The sequence below is a fragment of the Anopheles cruzii genome, chromosome 3 (genome assembly GCF_943734635.1).
Source record: "Anopheles cruzii chromosome 3, idAnoCruzAS_RS32_06, whole genome shotgun sequence".
Lineage (NCBI taxonomy): Eukaryota > Metazoa > Arthropoda > Insecta > Diptera > Culicidae > Anopheles > Anopheles cruzii.
This window is the reverse complement of record NC_069145.1, coordinates 80,376,255-80,397,375: the sequence shown is the minus strand read 5'-3', so window position 1 is coordinate 80,397,375 and position 21,121 is coordinate 80,376,255. Positions and strand designations below refer to the sequence as shown.

Here is a 21,121-nt window from a genome sequence, read left to right as displayed (position 1 = left end):
GGTTGTGTAGAATTCAGTCAAGTGAAGTGGCCACCGAAAGTAAGTTACCCAAAATATCCGCCGAACCCTTGGAGGTTTCTAGTTCTTTCAATAAGGTAACAAACCAAGGCGCGCTCCCTCTTGGAGGGGGCCACTATTTACTGAGTTGCATCATTTGGGCTCACTTTATTATGCACCGTATATTTCAGACGTTGTTGGCAACCATTACAATCTAACTTTTATAGGTTCGTTTTGTTCTCTTTAATAATATGGTTCATATTTCGTAAGTAATTGGATTGCAAAAAAGATGTTGATAGACTTTCTTCTGTTTATTTGTTTCCTATAACGATCAAGCTCGGAAGTTTTAATGAACTATACTGTGTTTTTTGTTTTGTTATATTTCTGCCTCTGCTGCTCTCCGGATAGTGGTTGTTAGCAGTGATTGTTTCTTCATAATTGTACCTCATATTCAAGTTATTGTATTGGGTTGTTCTTTCCGCGACAAAAACGTTGGCCGACCTAAGCGAGAGGAACGCGTGTGTATTAGGAATTGTGTCTGCAATGATGGCGGCAACAAACTGCATGCGCACCGTATGCGCGTGGATTCTTAGTGGGCTATCTCCGAACAGAACCTTAAGCTACACAGCTTAACGGGGGGCTAAACGGAGGTCTACATTCTATATTGGTTCTTACCTATGGGTTTGGTGCCGTTGTAAGTAAAGAAAGTTTATCTGCGTTATCTTCTCGAATGCTTGAGCTTTGATAAAATGATAACAAACGCCTCTTCCATGCTGCCTTTCTGATCTCGGCGCAGCGGTAAATCAGTGGCACCACGGAAACGCGCAACCCAACGGATACATATTTGTACATCTAATGATTTTGATATTCGGGGACGGTTTAGAAATTGTTCTATCAAAGGTTTCATCAATCTTTCCGTCTCTAACGTTCAAACGACTGTTTTCGTTTGATGTTCTGACGTGCCCTCGAGGCGCGCTTTCCTGCTTTGCGGTCCGGCGGGCTTTCTTGTTTCTGCTGTATATCTTTTTAATCAGCCAACGAAAATGTACAAATGGGAAATTCACCATTCGGTAGTGTATGGCAGACAGAGGAGAAACGATTCGTGACGCAGTTATAGGGCACCCTTGGTTGCCTATTATTCGAGTGGACAGTGAAAGAAAGTGTACCATTGTTTTATACACGCAGTAGCGGTGTTGTTAGAGTTGTGTGAAATGAGTTATTAATTCAACTGTTTTCAACTTTGGCCGTTTCATTTATTTTAAAATGGTTAATTATGATACTAGACTCCGCTTTCTATTTCAAGGGTGTATCGGAAATGGGATCCGGGTGACACAATGGCGATTTCCAGGTGTGTACTGTTCCGAAAAACATGAAAGTAAGGTTCGGTCCTATTTCGGTACATGTAATCCGTCCAGTTGATGATTCGTGGGAAGCTATCATTCATTCATATACATTTCAGCTTGATCGTCATCGGTTGCTCGAGCCCCCCCCCGGCTTAGCGGTCAACGCCTTTCGGGATTGCCTACGATACGATTTCATATACTGGTTTTGGTTTTCTCTAGAAAAATTTTACTTCTGCGTTTTCGCATTTCGTTCATATCGGTCGGGAACAACATCGTCGTGATTGCCGGACTATCTTCCCGACGGCTCTCTAATGTACTTTAAATTTCACTACTTACACTGTAAGAACCGGGGATCCGAGTATATCGAGCGCAGGAAACAGGGGGTTGCCGTGGCTGGGGTCAAAATCTCGGTCGGATAGTGTACCCTTTATCATTTTAAGTTATTGTTTAAATACTGATTACTTCTTGATTGACACTTTGACTTTCGCGTCGAAGCGGTTGTTTCGCGTACCTTCAACCGCCATTCCCTTTTTCTAACAACTCACACTCGCACAGGTACACTGCTGCGAATCGAAAGCGAATCCCTGTTTAATCCGGTCGGCTGTGTTTTTATGGTGAACAACTAACTGCAAGGACGCAGCCTGGAACACTACTAAAGATCCTTGTGGAGCTACGGATTGCGAAGAAATTTGACCACTCGGGCCGCGGAGAGTTCTGGTTGGAAACAGATGGTAATGGTACCACTACCGTCGACGTTCTATTTGTCTACCTCAGGACGAAAAGTCTACCACTAGGGCGGCCTACAGCAAAGTTGTATTATCTTGATGTGTGTATTTCGGCTACGTATTGATTATCGTATATGCGTGGCGCACAGGCCGATTAGCGGCACGGGCCAAGGGACTTGTCAGTGTTTGCTACGACGTTGGACTGTTGTTGTTAAAACTCGAGAGACAAACTGACTATGTACGGCGCAGTGGACTATCCACGTTCATCAAGATTACCGTGAGTCCGTGTGACACATGGTCACGTCGGCTCACGGGCCTAAAATGCGTTCGCGTAAAAAAAGGACCTGTTTCGCGTGATGTTCCTGTTTCCAGTCAGAGTAGGACCTCCGCTTGCATTTCACTGCCTAAGCGGTACGGACAACGGCGCAAGTCGCCGGAAAAGGGGAATGTTCGGTTGAGCGTGCCACGGTATTATCACAACATTTGCTCCGACTCGGTCGGCGAGATGATGGGCGACAGTTCCATGCCCTCGAGGAGCGGTGTTTTCTCCTCGCTGCCACTGCCGAAGTCACCGCCGCTGGCGACCGTGGCGTCGTCCAGATACTGGCGGACGTCACGGGGTGCATGCTTGTGGCGCAAGTCCTGGGCTGCCACCGTGTCACGGTGCGCCGGCAATGGTGACTTGAGCAGGGACGTGTCGGTCGTGCTGATGCTGGCCGTATCTTCGCTGGTCGTGTCGGATGCGTCCGAGGTGCACGTTACGTCCGACGAGAGGCGCTTCGCTTCAAACTCTGGCGGCGGTTCACCGGCCGACGAGGAGGACACACTGGCGGCACTGCGGCATGGACTGGCCACGGGGCTGCCCGTCCCTTGCCGCAGCGATGCATCCGATGAGATGTCCTCGATGGACACACTGTCCAGGATGGCGTTGTGTTTGAAGCGGGCCAACGAAAACAGCTGCGCCCGATCGGTTCGGTTGGGCCGTAGACGACTCGTAGAAGAACTGGCCACCACTGAGCAGGCGGGAGACTCAGGGCCAGTCCCGGGCCCCGGTTCCGGTGTGAGTGTGAAGCGATCGCCACTCATTTCGCTCGAACTGCCACAGTCCGATCCGGTGGGCAGATCCTGTGATCCGTGGCCGTGGAACGAGGAGAAGGAATGTGACGGGTGCTGTTGCTGCTGCTGCTGCGGTTGCTGGTAGTACGGATGGTGGGTTGGTACACAGTTGAACGATGTCTCGAAGAGACATTCGTTCGATTTGATCAGATTGCTGCGCCACTGTAGACCCCGTTCGCGAGCCGTCGGAACGATCGTGTGCAGGTTCTGGTAGGACGCGTGGTTCTTCTTCGACAGCTGGTGATGGGGAGAGGCCGCGGGCTGCTGGTAGCCAAAGTGGTGCGATGGAGAGAAGCCCGACGGATGGTGGTGTTTTGGGGAGGGCGAAGAGGACGATGGTCCCGCGATCGACATGGGTGGCAGGGATAGTTGCGGTTGGAGCAGACCCGGCTGTTGATGTTGCTGCCGCACCGTTCGCGACGTGCTGGCTCCGGTATCGATCGGCATGAAGGCCGAGTCGATCCGACGCTCCTCCTCGAACGAGCGGAAGATTTTGCGGGCCGTGTTCTTGATCGATTTGTGGGATGACGAACAGGACATGTCCTCGAACGAAGAGACGCGATACTTCTGCGAGAACACCTCCGTGGTTGCGCACTTTCGCAGGGGCGACAGTGTGTAGCAGAGCGACGAGTTCGTGGTGGACGCCGAGTGATTGTTGATCATGAGCTTCGGCGGCTCGAGGAACCGCGATCGACTGGGCGAGATGTCCCGCGATGCGATCGATGGCTCGGTGCGCGAATTGCTCACGGCGCAGTGGTAATCGTGGCACGGCGATGATCCGGTCGAATCGATGTACTTCATGTTGGCGATCGTCGTGGCGAGATTGTCGGCAGCGCTCTGCTCCGCCAGCAGATCCTCGACGCCCTCGTCGATCGGCGAGTTCATCGAGGCGAAGCTGCTCAGCTTAAAGCTGGACGCCCTGGACGACTCGCCGTCCGTCATGGAACCGAACGCGGAGTCTTGCGAGGGGTTGCTGAGCCCGAGTATCATGCCGCGCCGGCTGTACTCCATGCGGCGCGACTTGGAGTTTTTGTAGGCGGACGACGGGTTCAGACCCACCGCTGCTGCCGCCGCCGCCGCCGCTACTGCCGCCGCAGCCGACGCTGGCCCTGCCGACGATGAGCCGGAACCGCCCGCCACCACGACCGTGCCCGAGCTGCTGGAACCTTGCGATTCTTCGATCGAATCTATACGAATGATTGTGTTGTTGTTACTATTGCTGTTATCGTCCGAGTGGACGTTATTGTCACAGTAATGTATCGGCGAGCTCAGTGGATCGTAATGGCATGGATCGTCGATGCGGGCCGACGCTATAACTATTTCATCTAACAGACCCTCGGAATCACTACTAGACAGATCGGAGGATTCTACATCACTATAAAGAAAAAAGTCGGACTCGAGAGGTCGAGGAGGTGCGAAGGAATTTGCCGGTTGGGGAGGGTCGGAGCGGTGGAAGGTGGATGATTCGGAGCAGGATTCGGATGGATGGAGGAGGAGTGTTGGATGGTGGGCGGTGGCCGTACGGCAACGATATAGATCAAATCAGACAGAACACACTTACAGACTGCGAGCGACACACCGCACGGTAAAACACAGCCAAACATAGCAGTTTGCTCTTATCTGTGTGTTGATGCGTGTGTGTGTGCGGGTGTGTGTGATGTAGTATGAGTGCATATTATGGGCGCGATAGTGTGGAACTAAACCAAAACCAAACACATGTTAACGCACACAGCAACATATATAACGAAAACGCAACGAAACAAACGCTTCCCAATCGATGCCACAATGCTAATGTTGGTTTACTGATGGCCGCCGCCCATCAATGGCTAATCGCTAACGAAGCACGTGTCGGTTCTGTTTAGCGTAGGGCGTTATGATAAACTAAGCACGAGCTACAAATGGTAATTTAAAAAACATAAACAGTACGTCTAAGGCAAAATGCAATGGAATGTTTTTCGGCTTTGTTAATGAAAATAGAAATTATCAGGGAAGAGAGAAAAGAAACTGTTTGAGCAAAACTGATAACTCACAATCATTGAGTGTGAGTGAATCGGTTGGGTCAAGAGATGAGCTACAGCCAAGTTCTCGTGGCACAGCAATGATTTAACATACTCGATGCTGTCCTTACTGCATTACTTGTTAAGAGCAAGATGATGAACGGTTCTTATGATATGGCTTGCTAAACCCACTGACTAAGTGCAAATGGGGCCAGCAATGATAATGAGCTATGATAGTAACGGTACCGCATTTGAAGATAGAAAACACTGATAACGCCATGATGCCGGAATGATGCCTTCATCACGGGACTGACTAGTTTAACATTACGTTGGCATTTTTTGTGGTCCCGAAAAGGGTGAAACAGAAGTAAATTAATTTGCTTGGCCTTACCAGTTTAGTTAGGGGAGGCCTAGCATTGGGTCACTAGCACTGGCTTATAAATATTGCATAAATGAAGGTCACGCGCTGGCAACATAAATCTCTCATACGGTTTAGCGCAGATATGGCCATCCAGGGTAAGCATTTGTATCATAATGAAGTGATTACGTTTGTCCGATGCTTACCTAAACTGTGACGTTGTTAGAAGGCCTCAGGCTTCAGGACGTGACGATGGTTAAAGAAATTATTTCTATCTTACAAACGAAGCAAACACTCTCTTAAACTTTTTAACTATTGTAAAAACACACACAATAACGCTCACACACGCAGATACAGAGAGAGGAAGAATTTGACGATTGGAACAGAATGCGTTGGCCGGTTCTTGGACACCGGCAGTCCGTTTGGGCTCGTCGTAACGTCATTTATTACAAATGGAATCATGAAAAGGGGTCACTACGCAACAGCTGGCCAGAAGCTGGTGCTGCGTCGTCAGCATTGAATGCACACAATCATAGGACCGCTCTGGTGGAGCCGCCTGGTGGAGCCGCCTGGTGCGGCACGTGGGCCGGATGGTCAGAGATCGAACGCAACCACCGTTAGGCCATACGAAACACAAAGTCATCGTAATGGCCCTGATAGTTGTAACTGTGTACGGGTATGAGAATCCCAAAATCACGGCGATATGGGGTGTGTGTGTGTGTGCGTGTTTTTTGGCCAACAAATATATTAATCGAAGATAGACACCATCATCAGATAGTAGCCAAGGACGGTACAGCCATCGAGATTTGATTACCGATTTTCGTGCGCATAGAAATAGAGAAACAACATAACAATAAACCAAAGTACAACCGAAATGTAATGAGATGACGGGATGCCGATGATGCTGATGATGGCCCAGTGCGAACACGGTGTTCGGTCTGGTTCGGTGATATTAATGAATGATGGATGAAGTCGTGAAAAACGTACATTTTCCACTCGCTTGTGCGGGGTGAACGGATTGATCATCAACTGGCCTCAACGATATCTGTTTTTATTAGCATTTTTTCGTTTTCAAACTATTGTATATGATGTATATGAACCGTTCCTAGTATTTAGAGTTTTTTTTTCATTATTGCCTTGATCGGATAGTACAAGAAGCGTTGAGACACTGGGGATAATTTGTACGAAGAACGAATCATTGACAAAAAACAGAGACAAAATAGTCACAGAGTGAAACATCAAAGTGTGGTCATTTTCCGATTATGCGCCGTTCATACCGATGTTATGCCGTTATCACTGCTTGTAAAATGATGAAGGAACGGAGGGGAAGGATTCGCTCTGTCGACCGGTGGATTAACGCAGGGGGGTTTGCTCTTGGGGCTTGTGGTGGACGCCTCACAAATTACGGGAGTGAGTGTGTCCGAGTGTGTGAATGTGTTTGCTGGTATGCATGTGAGGTGTGTGTAATCAAACGATAAGATATTTAGCTACTTTATCATTCCGCAAATATACAGATGCATTCCGAACCTTCCGAACGCCAATGGAACCAAATGATCACCAGAAAACTAAAACCAAAAATGGCCAATAATCGAACAAAGCACGAGCAACTGAACGGAACAAAACGAAGCGTCCAGTGGTCCAGCGGTTGCTGTGTTGCACAATGGTAGATATGGCATGTATTTTGCGTGGCTGAGTTTTCGGTTTTACTTACTGTATTTATCTTGTTTTCGGTCCGTCGACTTCTTCGATCGGTGTGCCCACCACCACCAGTGCGCCGGATGAGGACGATCGTTACTCGGTACTCAGTTCAGTACTGTTGAACCCAGACGTGTGGGCAAAATCGGCGGTGGATACGGGATCAAGGATAAGGTAAGGCAAAACAAAACATAAAACAACGGAAACCGAGCGATCCAAAGATCGAAGCGAACAAGTAACACGCCTCTTTGGCCACGGTTGTTCGCGGTTAATCGGTACTTTGTTCATATCAAATCTTCGAGCTTGATACGTTTTAGGAAAGACACTGAAAGTATGTATCGCCCCATTCATTAGCTTGCACTTGCAGGCAAATTTGTGAATGAATTCTACGTTCTGGTGTAACTTGCAAAACATTTGCCAAATAGTGCAGCCTTGATTTGCCGACTTGCAAATGCATCAGTGCAAAGCTGTGCACTGATCGGGAGCCATTGGTTCGCGCATTGGTTAACTGTCTGTGAGTGGTGCCTGTGTTTTGCCTTTCTTCGCGGGACGGTTACGCATAACTTTACATCGTTTTCTGCTTGCTTTGGGAGGAATCGGAAAGGAGTACCCGTACAGGATAGGCATGAGAGAGTGATGGAAAGAGTGTTTGCGTGTGTTTGTTTGGTTGTTTGTTGGCATAACATCGGATGATAAGAGTACACACAGGTTATTAGAATTAGGGCTGAGCGAAGTACGTTTTTAGTAAGAACTACATGAAAATGAGACACACTGATCTTTCGCGAAATCCCTAGGTAGCTAGTGTTGATGTCTAGAATTTGCAAAGCATTGCTCTCGCCTAAAGTGGGCATGTTAACAGAGAAAAGGCACAAAAAAAACTACAACAACGAAAACGTTTCCGATCCGTTCTTAATGGCAGACTATCTTATTTCGTTTGCTTGTGCTACGAATTATCCACGTAAAACTGTGCTTGTAAAAATCAAACAGTATCTGTGAGAACTCTAAGCGGTTGTTAGACAATTAGACAAATATCAGCAACGGAAGCTGCTAAATCAGAAATGGTTGAACAGAAAATTGTCCATTTGACACATAATTCACAAACCGAAACCTTAGACTTTGTAAAATGCAAAAAAAAAGGAATTGCTTAAAAATCGTCGATTTCGTGTCGGATGGCATGAAGTGAAAACAAAAAAACGCAAAACACAAACCAAAAACCACGTAAAGTAAACGTTAAGAAACGGAACGGGACGAAAAATGTACGATTGTGAGACGATCGGCAGCAGCAGCGACTAGACATAGACTACACACCCGGTTTTCCGATCCCGTGGCGTCGAGGGCGGTGTGCAGGGCGAACTGCCCTCGCTGTACGAACCGCTCATGATGGCACCCTGGCGCCGCCGGACAGCATTCAGTAAGCTCAGGGTGGAGCTGCTCAACCCGTGTTTGAAGGACTGTGGGGGGAAGGCGAAAAGCGAATCAAAAAGGGTGCAATTAGCACGGCATTAGCTGCCAGACGCTACGTACAGGCACACATGTTCCTCGCATTTCTCTTAAATCGATATTGCGGAAAATATCACAGAGCACGAGCTCCTCCACCGTCGGGTAGCGACCATCCGGCGATTCGAATATCATCTGCAGCACGTCAACGACCTGGAATGGAAGACGGTTCAAACAATCCGATTTTTAGTTCTGAACATCAGCGCCATCGTTGCCGTAGTCGGCGCAGTGCGTACTTGTGGGTACCGCTCGAGATCGAGCTGGTAGTGACCGGGAGTGGGCTGGGGTGACGTCAGCTCGTACCCGGCGCACATCTCGAACAGTAGGTGTCCGAAGCAGATGACGTCGATGTTGTCGATGTCCGGTGCCGACCGTGCCCAAATAACGGCATTGACGCGTGAGTTCAACCCCAGCAAACCGTTCTCCAGGCCGGAAAGTCTGCAAAGTTGAGTAAAATAAATTATGTACAAAATGTGCATCAATATGGATAAGTTGAAGGCCCAGGTGCGGTGCCACGCGAGTGAAAGCATTGTGGCCAAACCCCAAAAGTGTTTCACTGTTGAGTAGGAAAGTTGACTCTCCATTTGCTCCCCTAGTTGGCGCCCCTAGCCTATCGAACTTGTTTCGTTCTCCGATGGAAACGGCGGAATTCATTTGTCATACACATTGTCAGTGCCTGTAGACGGGGTGACGGTGGTGACACGGAGTGAAAGTGCCACCAATGCATTCAGTGTCACATTAGTGTCACCGTAATGTACGTACTCGGCGGCCGGCCCGGTGACGGATGGAGCCCTACAGCCGCGACAAACCGGAAATATGTTATTTCGGATGGAAATCCGTTCCGAAGCCGGAAGCAATCGGAGCGAAAGGACGCTTTTTGGGACCGTTCGTGCAGTCCCGAATTGAGTTCTGGTCACAGGCCCCCAAACATTGGACGCAGGGCTTTCCGGAAAATCAATGGAATGAATGATTTTCCGTTTTCGGGAGCAATGTGGAGCACGGTGTGACACGTTGCGAGTCGGCACTCGACTCTTTGAAAGACATTTTACTGACGTTCGAAGCTCGCGAGTTTTGACACCGAAATAGGGCGAAATAGCCTGTCGAATGGGTGCTTATTTAAGACGCTTACCGGGCGACCCCATTCTGCAGAATGACGTTTCCACTGTGCAGGTGTCCGTGGGAGGGTATGCCGCGCTCACGCAGAAACAGCAGCGCTTCCAGGATCTGGCGGCCGAGGCGTTGCACCTGCGAGATCGGCAGGCAGGTGGACTTGCGCGTGTACTTACGACCCCACGGTTCGTTCCATTGGGACTGAAGATTGATACTGGTTAGTGGGCCGTTCGTTATCGGTCTGCTGTCCGCCGTACAAGCGCGTACCTTGTAGATGAGATCCTTGAGACTGCCACGGGGATTGAAGGGCATCACGAGACTGGTGTACTGGTGGGAATCGGAAGGGAAAAAGCCGAGATCTAGCACCGGGTAGATGTAGGGATGCTGCAGCGAGCCGAGCAGCTCCATCAGCACCCCCTGGGGACATTCAGACGGCGGCAATTCTTCTAAGGCAATGCAATCAGGAGGTAATGGTAGTAAAGTCATGAGCCGATCGGTGCGTATCTGTGGTCAACGAGAAAGACGCCAGGGGCGTAAACAATCAGCGTCGTGGAGCCGTGGCGCTTTGTAGCTCGAGTTCGTTACCGTGCAGTCGTTGAGTAGGAACCAGTGCTTATTTGTCCGCGACCCGATGTCATCTAGGTGTGCGATGGACTCGTAGCGACCGCCCGAGTGCTGCAGCCACTCCGTGCAAGCGCCATAGGCCCGTTCCCTGGCCGCACGCTCCCGCGGGCTTCGGTCCGGGGCGCCGATGCCACTGTCCAGGGCCGTATACTGATAGCGCACACTGTGTCTGAGGAGGGAGAGGGAGAAAAAAATCCTGTGGTCAAACGAAGCTTGCCGTACGGTTCTCGGTGATCGGTACACTATTTCTGAGACGCTATGCCTTCGAGACACACTAGAAGAAGCTATCTCCCGAAGGGCAAAGAAATTGGAAACTCTAGACTAATACCGAATTATCGAATGCAACAACACCGGAACTCGTACATACAAACCTTCGGCTGCCCTGGCCGAGCGCAGTGGCCTGTAGCGGCGGCAGCTAATGGAACAGTATATACAGATTCGAGCAAAACTACGCAACAAATGAATGGAGAGAAACATGAATCACGCAACAGAAAACCAGAACACTGACGTGGCAGATAGTTCCAGGCCATGGACACTAGCGCATGTCACCGAAACTTTGTCACCAAACATGTCGACACATTCGTGACGGTACAATGTCGCTTTGATTTTGTACAGTTTGTGGCTGACGTTTGGTTTTCGTCCCGGCAAAAAGGGCCACTTTTTGTTTAGCAATCATGGCCAACCCAACAACAATGGCCCGACCCAGTAGCGACAGCAAGGACGGTGGTAACAACCGTACAAAAACACGCGTATCCCTTACGGAAGCCTGTCGATAATCGATGGTCAGAAGTAATGGCTCTGCGCTGCACTCCGTGCACGTGTTTCTAATCCCATTAGCAAAAGTCTGTGTCGCCAACCGACACCCATCGATGCCCCACCACTATGGTCAGGCACATTCACCAGCACTATGTTGCCGTGCCACCATTAATCGGTTTCTGGGCGTCCGTGGCTTAGTGTTGGATGAAGTGTTCGTAATGTGTCATAGCAGACAGGAACAGAGCATTGATGAGCGTTTTGCTGCGTCAGTTCTGGTTTCGGACTCAATGTGCTGATGACTCACGAATGGAAGAGGACCGATTCAGCCGGACGCTGCATTAGGGAGACATGGACATGGTTGCTGTTGTCTGTAAGAAAGGAAGTGGTGCCCGTTGATTCAACACTACCACCATGCAATACAAATTTGCGGGTTTGGGTAACGATCGATAAAGATAGAGGTTGCTTTGTTGCACAATAAACTCGGATAGTTTGGACAGAAGGGCACAAAACAGCAAAACAACATCGTAAACAGTAACAACGTTCAGGGAGTGTAGAAAGTGAGCAGGGAAATGTACAAACAAACGTCTAGAAGAACCAGTCGAACGAACGAATTTCGAACGAATTGAGTAGAGTACGAGGATAGTAGAGTAAATGGGATGGCGACATAGCGCACGGTGTTGTAGCTGACATTAGGAAAAACTGCCAAAATGGCTAAATTTAAACAAGCAGATTTACGTAGTTCTTGCCACTAAATCACTATTCCTACTTAGTTGAGCAAAGATAGTAATTCAAGAGAAGAAAGATGTTCCGAATGCTTTTGAAACAGATAACGTATTGACTATTATTGTACAGAGGTCGCTAGTCGCTAAGAAAATGAGTGAATGACAAGTTGTAAAATCTATTCGAAAGATGCACGAAATCGGAGCGAAAACGAGAAACAGACAGACAGAAAGGAGAGAGCGAAAGATGAAGAGAAAAAAATACTAGAGACCAAGAGACCCTCTAGATGGGCCAACAGACACACGTGAACGCTGAAAGAGCTACAACTTATAGTACTTCACTGATGTGACTCGCATTTTGCCTGATATTTTTTCTGTTTTTCACAACTTGCAACATGTTACTGAGTTCTCCTGAAACAAGTTCTTGGACGTGTTTGATGTCCCCCCGTCCCCATTAGTTTGACAGTGATTAGCTGCTTTTTTTTCCACATTGCTTTGACGATCAGTTTTTGACAATTTGATTGACAATTTTGCGTGTCATCGCACTGTAAACGCGATAAATTTGGAATCGATTTGTTTTTGAACCACTCGGGTTGGCTGGTTTTATTTCGCACTTTGTTACCTCTCAGATTTACAAATGATTCTAACCTTACTCACTTACTGTACTATTGCTTATTGTTGGTATAGTTGTTTTGAGTCGCATCTTGTATGCGCGAACTGGTTTATTGTTTTGTAGTTAATTTATTTGCCTTATTTTGAGTATACTTTGACCAATTGTTTATTTAATTTTTTATTACTGAGTTAGTTTTGTATTGGCAATTGCGTTTAAATGCATTAATTTAAAAGGAAATGTTGCATAGATCGTGGGTGAATAAGCACCAAACTACTTGGTCTAAATTATAGGTCATTTAGTTAAATAAGTAGAAATCATAACGAGAAGAACTTTGTATAAGTAAAGCAAGCCTGGGACGCGAAACAATAAGGTTGGCGTAATGTACAGTACGTGTTTATAACGTAAAGTCATGTTTGAAGAGGCGGTTGAGTTATGTTCAAGTTTCTCGGGGGTCTGTGGTTCACTAATTGCTGGTCCTGTAACCTGTTTATGCCGGTTCGTTCTGCTTTGCGGTCCACAGACTTCAGCTGCCATTTTCAAGGAAGAGTAAGATCAAAATGGTAAATGGGATGACTGCATAGTACGGAAAGGATGCCGTACAGAGAGAGACCACTCGCAGGCCGCTGGTAAATGCGATGCGAATCCCAATTAGTAGGAAGTGCCAGTTGTTGACCCCCGCTCAAGTGTGCCTTTGCGGCACCGGTAAAGAGGGGGGAAACAGCAGAAACGTTCGGCATTCAGCAGCTTCGCAATGGCCACTGAATTCGCCGAATGGCAAACAAAAGTTTTCGTAGATCTTGCCGGTAGAGGGACCCTAGATTCAACCAAGATAAAGATTTTTCTCGATAATGGAAATTTCAACATTTCCCACCGGACGCACCGAGCGAGTGTGTTACGGCCAAAGGGCTACCATTGCAATCGGAGAGGAAATTCACTCGTTGAATCGTAATCGAAAGGGGAATTTTCCTTGCTTGCCCCATTGGCACTGAGAGTGATTTAACAGAATACTGGTGGGCACCCAGCGACCAATGGTTTTTGTTTTACACGATAAAAGAAAGTAAAAAACAGTAGCTAATCAAGATCTGGTGTTAAAGTCTACGGTTCTTCCGTCCAGATAAGGTGGGACCGCTTTTGCCAATTTCGCGCGCTGGTAACTTGTTGGCATATATAAAGCTTGCTCGCATTTACCATGGGTAAGAAGATTCGTTAATTAAAAGTTTTTTCAGTAAATTGAAAATGTTTTAAACTTGTTTTATCTGACATTTGATGTTGGCACTGTGTTTGCCTGGCAACCATTTATTGGGCCATATTTCTTTCCGAGGTGGAAAAAGTTTCATAATTTGTGACCTAAATCTAGCTTAATCATCGGCGATGGCTGCTATCTGTTGCATGATCTATACACGATGGACAAATGAGTGTTGTGTTGGTTCTAAAACTGGCAAAACAGAATAAAGGCGTGAGGAAACGATGAAACTAACGCCATACCGTGTCTTGGGAATAATGAAGAGCAGGGTTGATAAAAGATTGCCAAACAAAGAGGAACAAGACAGATAGAAAGACAGAGAGCGAGAGAGAGAGAGATAGTGAAAGTTGAATAAATAAACAAACATTTTCATTTGCCAAACCACCTAACTGAGCGAACATTTTCTGCTAGGTATGGCAAACATTAAGCTAGAAATCTATCTATTTCGTTGAGCAAGACAAATCTAGATGACGAAAAGTAGAACTGGTGTGTGTGTATGTGTGGGTGTGTGTCGATAGCAGGGATAATGTGTATTTTGATGTAGTTCGACAAGAACAGGATGACTTTAAAGCAAAAATTTTTAATAACAACAAATCGGGAGGCTGGCTAAACATCTCATTTGAGAACTTCCAATTGAACACAAAATAACCCTAACGCGAACATTTGGGTAAGGATTCGTTTGCTCGAGTATATGCATGTTTTTCCGTTAATTATCCTTTTTCTATAGCTCAACCATTGAAGGGTGTGATCAGAAAGAGGTTGTTGTGGGTTTGAGTGTTGTTTGCGATTGTGCACGTGTACATTGAAATGCGTAACATTAATCAACAGTAACGAAAATTGAAAAAGTGACAACGGATGGCAGAGGGTTACAGTTGGTTTGTAGCAGTAGAAGTAGTAGTAGTGGAATGAAGTAGTATGAAGAGCATAGAAACCTTGTCGGTGACTCGCTATCTTTGGTCGCGCCCGTATTCTCCTGCAGCAGGCTTCGACTGAAGAGGAACTTGGCGAGCGAGTCGAGCTTGGCACTGACCAGTGGCGACCGCTCGGAATGTTCGGTTTCGGAATTGTTGTCGTGCTCCGAGCTAATGGAGCGCCCTCTGAAAGAACGTGAGAAAAGAATTCCGTTGGCTCAGACTGTGACAATGGGGCAGGTGGTGCTTTTTTGGGGGTTGAAGATGATGATTTACAATGCAGAATACTCATTAGTGTGAGCGCCGCAAACATGCGATGTATGTGGTGAGTAGATAGGAGTCGGAAGTGTAGTTACCTGAACAGCATGCGTTTATTGGCCGCAGTTAGTGTCGGTTCAGGGTGCGGTTCCTGGAACTCGGCGGCCGACTGTGCCCGGCGCATTTTTCTTTTCTTCCGTCGGTAGCTTGACCTACGGACAGTACGGATCCGGACGTACCGAGCGACAGACCACGTGTTTCGAGAAAATGGGAAGCCAAAGGCAAACCCCCCAAAACCGAAGTGTCATTATTGTAGACGAATGCGGGAGGCAATTCCAGCGGTTCAAAAGTAGAAAATGGCACGATCAAGGATACAAAATAGAAAGAAGGATGCAATGCAGTAAAAGAAAGAAGAAAGTTGCTGATTTAGTTTCGATAAGCTTTGTGCAAATGTCAGTACTTGGTATTGATTAAACTGGTTGGAGGTGCCGGTCGAGATAATATGGTCCTCGTGTGCAGCAGAAACACGGCAGTTGGGTGAAGTCCGGTGAATGTGGCGTTCATTATTCGTTCTTCTCATCCAATTGTTTTACTGTCGATCGTTGTAGGGGTTACAGTGTGTAATTTATTGTTGCGCAATACAAAATAAGCCAAAACCAAGCCAGCTCAGGATTAAAGTGTTAGCACAGCGCAGAGAGAAAACAGTAGCACAGTAAATATTCACGCTCATACTCGTTCACAAGCATTCCTTAAATTATGAGACTGATGCGTTAGGGAAGGGAAAATGTAACTGATTCCTAACATTTGTAAATTCCAATTGGGGTCAGTTCTTACCTGTCCTGCATTTTTTAATCATTTTTACCATTTTTTTTTAAATCTACCGATTTTTGTTCTTATCACTACGTTTGTCGCGTTTTCGCACCATTCACGTCAGGGTTCACTGTTCAGACGCCCGGTCTGCTGCACACGAAACTGACCGCACCAGCACCTCCCCCCCGCCGTGGGAATCACACGATGCCGTCGGTGCACTTACCTCGAAGGGCGCTCCTGACAGAAGCGATCGTGACCGGTGGTTTCCACCTCTTTCGCCTCCTTATCGTCCGCGCCATTGCGCTTGTTCATCGTCGAGTATAGGTTGAACATCTTGAGCTTGGTCTTCACATTGGTCACCTCGCAAACGCGCACTATAATCTTGCGGCTGCTCTTAATCACCGTATTGATTGTCTTGTAGAACGAGAAGGACACCGGGGGCCCGTCTTTCGGCGGCTTGCTGCCGGGTGGTGGTGCCGCCGGTGGGCAACTGTGGTGGTGTCGTGTTTGGACGTTTTCTGGCGGTTTTTCCTGTAATTCTGGCTGCTCCTGCAAAGGCAGTTGGAGCGGTTGTTTCGGTTGCTGCTGCGGCACCGGCTGTTGTTCCCTTTGGTCCTGTAATGGTTGCTGCAATGGTTGCTGTAATGGTTCCAGCGGCGTCGTTCGCAGGTGCTGCTGGTCGGGATGAGTTTTCTGATGTGATCTAGATGACGGTTGTTGCTGCTTATTCGTTGTATCCTGCGATTTAGGCAGAACGAACGAAGAGAGCGAGGATTCGGGTTGTAGTGAACGAGTAGTACACAAACGAGGCGAGTCTTATGCGTCCAATGCCTTGTGATTGGAATGGTCGAAAATACTCAAAAAGTGGTCCCATGCACTGCAACGTGTCATCTCTTATCGACCGTAGGTTTGACACGTTACGCCATTACGGTGGGCGGTGGCGAGTTCGCGGTGGCAACCTCGAGAACTGCTACCCAGCACCCACCGTTGGTAAGGAAACGTTAACAATGTCTAAACCTTCTTTTCACAACGCACGTGTTCGCGTAGCAAGGGGAAAACTGGGAAGACGAACTGTCGAGCACCATGCGCCTCCATTATCGCCACGAAGGCGTGCCAATAAGCGCATTAAACCGCCCTCCGACCATTGTTGGTCAGAACGTTGGCCTGCGCTTCATACGATGTCACGTGCGAGGCTTCCTGCTCTGGCCGGCAATTAAGGTCGACGGCATCGTTATAGGCGCACTTACACTACGCAAATACAAAGTACGGCTGACGCGTAGGCCACGAACTGGGCGTCGGATCTTAAATCAAATTAAAAGATTCACCTGCGGCAAGGCGCCCTGGAATTCGTGCTTCGAAGTTCTGTTCTTCGACAGCCGACAGGCCTCTATAGTTTAGCGGTCTCTTTGCATAAATCTAACATTATTATCTGACAAAAAAAAAAACAAAATTTGTTTACAATGTTTCATACATTCTTCGCGAAGCGAAAAGGGCTCGCTGGTCGATGTTATAAGAGTGACGCCCATAAGGGGCTTGCTAAATTTTGATCTCTTCCAACCGGACCAACTATTGGAACATGTAATCACTGTCAATAACTTCTGTAACACGGCCTTGATTGTTTCCGTTGCCTCACTCAAGAACGTAACAGAAACTGTAACACTTAACACAAATTGCGCTGCCAACAAAACTTCTCAACCATCTGCGGAGCTGCAACTGCATTTACCATGCACCGGATCGATGCCGGAAGCCCGCAGGATCCTAGTTCGACCTACTATGGATGGACGATTTCACGCACGGGACTCGCGGCTTTCGTTCTTCAGCGTGTGCCCGAGGGAACTTTCCACATTTTTCCACACTTTGCATTCATTGTTCGAGAAAAATGCTCCATCATTGCCACGACCGGCGTTGGCCATTCTGGCCCCGCAGAACAAGCTGGTGATGAATCGCTGTCGGTCGGTAGTTTCAAACCGAGTGAGAATACTTTGGCACTTTCAACGCGAAAAAGCTGCCCGGCTGGCCCGCCTGGTAACGCCGACGGACGGAACGGATATGCGCGAAAAGCCTGTCCATCGTGCCGACAATTTCGTCGAACTTCGCTTGGCCGATACGGCCGTAGTGGTGTATGTGTATAGCGCAACAACACACACACGTCCCTGTTCCCTGTGGCCCTCTGGTTGGTTGCTAGCAGGCTGCCAGGTACCTGGCTGGCCCGGACCCGGAGTAATGAGGACTTTATTTTGTGCGTTGGTGGAAAAATGAACTCATTTAGTGCCGGAGGGAGCACCTTGGCGGGCGAGTGTGTTTGTGCGGGTTTGTGCCCTAACAAATTGCACACCAAGCGTGTCGTTTGTACGTGTGGGACGATCTCAATTACTTAACGGAAAACATTGCCCATATAACTGCTTTGATTGCGATGTAAGAAATAGAAGAGTAGAATGAACAATATTCAACTTCATTATGGATCGAGTAACTTAAATATAAATGTAAAATTACAATACTGGTCAATTGAATCATCTTAATATTATCAAACTGTCACGAATAAGCTGTTCCAATTGTGAAGTTTTAAAATACACTAAACCATGGTTAATGGCCACTGAGGCGCCTTCTCCTCAAAGGATGGCCTTGCACACACAAAAGTGGTGAACCTTATTCACCAGCTTCCGTAAGATCTCTTTTCGTTACTTTCGCACCATCATCCCAACAGCTGCAACAACTCACGGTCGGTAGAAGGCAAGTCAGACCACGAAGTAAACCGTTTGAAGCCAATATAAAGGATGGGCGCCTGAACTCAACTTTCCAAGTCTGTCTGCTTTGCTAGCGGAATACTTCATAAGGCATTTTTCCAGTTTGCAAGGGAAACACCATAACCCACACACAGCTTTTTCTGGCCACTCGCTAGGCCTATGCGAGGCTCGGAATCCTTCAAAAGCCCGGTCACGCTGCAATGCTGTTTTTTTTGTAAACAAAGTGGCAAGACGTGGACGCCATAAGAAAGCGCTACGTGCTTGGAAGCTGTCACTGACCAAAGTCGAGTTTCATTATAACGGCCTGGCCATGGTCTGGCCGGCCTGTACCAACCAATCCCCGGTGGTCCGATTTTGGCACTCACTCATTTCACCTTTCGTAGCTGTAACGTAGCTGACGTTTTGTGTCACCGGAAATCGTGTCCAACGCTCTCTCTCTCGGCTCGGCACACAGCGGCTCCGGTAAGACGGACGACGCCCGTTGGCAGACCGAAATGGGATAGATTAGTGCCGCTACCATAATGATGGGACTTTGTGACCGAGATGGAAAGTGGAAAGACAGTGGAGCAAGCAAGCAGCAAGCCGTCTATCAGATGGCCTGGTCAGGGTCGCTCGCCAGGCTCGGCCGTGGATCGGGGTTATGAATTTTTAAAATTTCATTTCCCCAACGCCCGTTGAGATTCGAGACGATTCGAAAGCATCCCACACAAGCATCCGCGTGAGGCCGGAGCTCACGGAACTAATGGAACTTGTCACCGAAGCCTCCGTCCGGCCTGGGCGAAGCGTGACATTTTACTTTCGGTGCCAATTCGCGCATCCTTCGCTAGATTGGGCGGTAAGTGTAAGATCAGCAGCTAGTGCGCCGTGCGAAATGTCAAAGTTCAGCATCCCGGGCAATGCTACGCAAAAATAAGGGAGGCCACAATAAACGCAATACATTTACTTTTCGGAGGCTGTCCCATCCCGAAAGTGCGTTGGTGCAGACATGCAGTGATGTGGAGAGACCGTTTTTTGGGTTTTTGTTGTTGTTTGCGGGTGATACCTGTTTTCCCTTTGCGCCCAGGATGGCGCGTTGGGTGGAAAATTTGTTGGCATGGTTGGCTGGGCTGGGCACATGCCTGGGCCACCACCGATCGAGCGCTTTCCGTTTTACCCTTTAACCTTTCGCCGGGCTCTGCGAGTTCCACCTACGTAGGTGGAGGTTTTGTGGGCGTCGGCTAAGGTCGGCAAGATGAAACGAATCTTCGCGCCGGGGCCTGGAAATATCGGGCACGTGTTATGGCCGGGTTTCCGAACTTATCCGTTATGGTGAGCGATGCACGGAACCAATGCGATGCTCAACGTGAAGACTTGCAACCGAGCAATCTAGATTTGGATAAATGTGTGTGGGGAACACCCCGGTAAAGTTTGCACGAAAAACCTTCCAAAGTTTGGCAAAGAGTACAACAGAGGACCGATTACGGACTAAAGTTTTGCGGCACAAATCAACACATCGTTATTAAAGGTTAGTGCCACAAATAATGCTGACCAGGAGAAGCGGCCGTGGGCATGAATAATGAATTACGCATCTAAAGCTTAGGGATGGATTTGAAACCGGACTCCTGCAGTGAACTTGTTGGCTGTGGCATTGCGGACGGTCGGAATGAATGGAGTGCCATTCTCAGAATCAGAATGCACATTTTTGGTTGGAAGATTACTATGCACCTGACACCTGGATCCAGGTATTTCAATCCCGGGCACCAATGGAAATGTGAACAGGTTGCTACATTATTCAAATATAGCTCAAGTACCTGAGCACTGTTCTGACGTACTCGTTTTTTTAGCTCCAGCTGTCAATTAACTGTGTGCTGCAATAAGAGGACTTGTGCCTGATATCGATCCATCAATTACACTGCTGGCATGCAAATTCCCCTACATTACCGAATGCTTCGCTATGGAATTTTCAAAACGAAAGGTCCAACGTGTGTCCATCGTTAAAAACTCGTTACTGGGCCCTAGCCAGCCTACCGGGGCAACAGGAAGCCAGCAGGTTGAAAGGCATCCAGCACAACAACACAATAACACCCCGAAACCCCGGGCCAGAAAAAGGGAAGGTCAGGCAAATAAACCAATCATCCGCGCCCGCGCTGTCAGCAGTGGACCGGGCACATATAAATAGGCAATTCGATTCACTAAATGACATAAACAAGGGTTGTACGGTTGTTGCTTGACTTCGTGGTGTCCGGGCGAGAAAGCCACCCCGACGCTCGGTGTTGAACTTTCAATAGTTTGTCTTTGTGTTACACCCGCCCGAAATGCCCCACAAAGGCTGGCCGGCTTTAGGGCACAGAGATAGCCACCAGAAAGCCATGAGGTGAGGGAGAGATAATCTAAAATCAATTTCCATGGGTTACAAAATAATCAATCATCCTTTTGGCTCCCACAAAGGCTGCGCTCGGGCCCTTTCCGGTTCCGACCGCTAGCTCGCTCCGGCGGACTGCCCGAACGCGGACGAACTAAAGTTTGCCTCAAAGTTATCCTTCGTCGGTTCGTAGTGCGTCCTTAGGTGGTCCTGACTCGGTTCTGCGTCTTCCCTTGCTAGCGGGATGGGATTAAAAATAAACAT

The 21,121-nt window shown here is 48.0% G+C and overlaps 2 protein-coding genes across 2 annotated transcripts; both read right to left on the bottom strand.

Annotated features, from left to right (window-relative positions):
• Positions 1 to 315: 315 nt before the first annotated feature.
• Positions 316 to 6,053, bottom strand: LOC128271104 (uncharacterized). Its single transcript, XM_053008541.1, has 3 exons — positions 6,020 to 6,053; positions 5,743 to 5,767; positions 316 to 4,556 (listed from the first exon to the last, which is right to left on the bottom strand). The coding sequence occupies exons 1-3, from the start codon at positions 6,051 to 6,053 to the stop codon at positions 2,540 to 2,542; spliced, it is 2,076 nt and encodes a 691-aa protein (XP_052864501.1). The 3' UTR covers positions 316 to 2,539.
• A 10-nt stretch (positions 6,054 to 6,063) lies between these two features.
• LOC128273714 (slowpoke-binding protein) lies at positions 6,064 to 16,232 on the bottom strand. Its single transcript, XM_053011741.1, has 10 exons — positions 15,996 to 16,232; positions 15,061 to 15,174; positions 14,726 to 14,890; positions 10,424 to 10,631; positions 10,106 to 10,342; positions 9,858 to 10,039; positions 8,944 to 9,166; positions 8,756 to 8,881; positions 8,540 to 8,682; positions 6,064 to 6,202 (listed from the first exon to the last, which is right to left on the bottom strand). The coding sequence occupies exons 1-10, from the start codon at positions 16,103 to 16,105 to the stop codon at positions 6,154 to 6,156; spliced, it is 1,557 nt and encodes a 518-aa protein (XP_052867701.1). The 5' UTR covers positions 16,106 to 16,232; the 3' UTR covers positions 6,064 to 6,153.
• Positions 16,233 to 21,121: the final 4,889 nt, after the last annotated feature.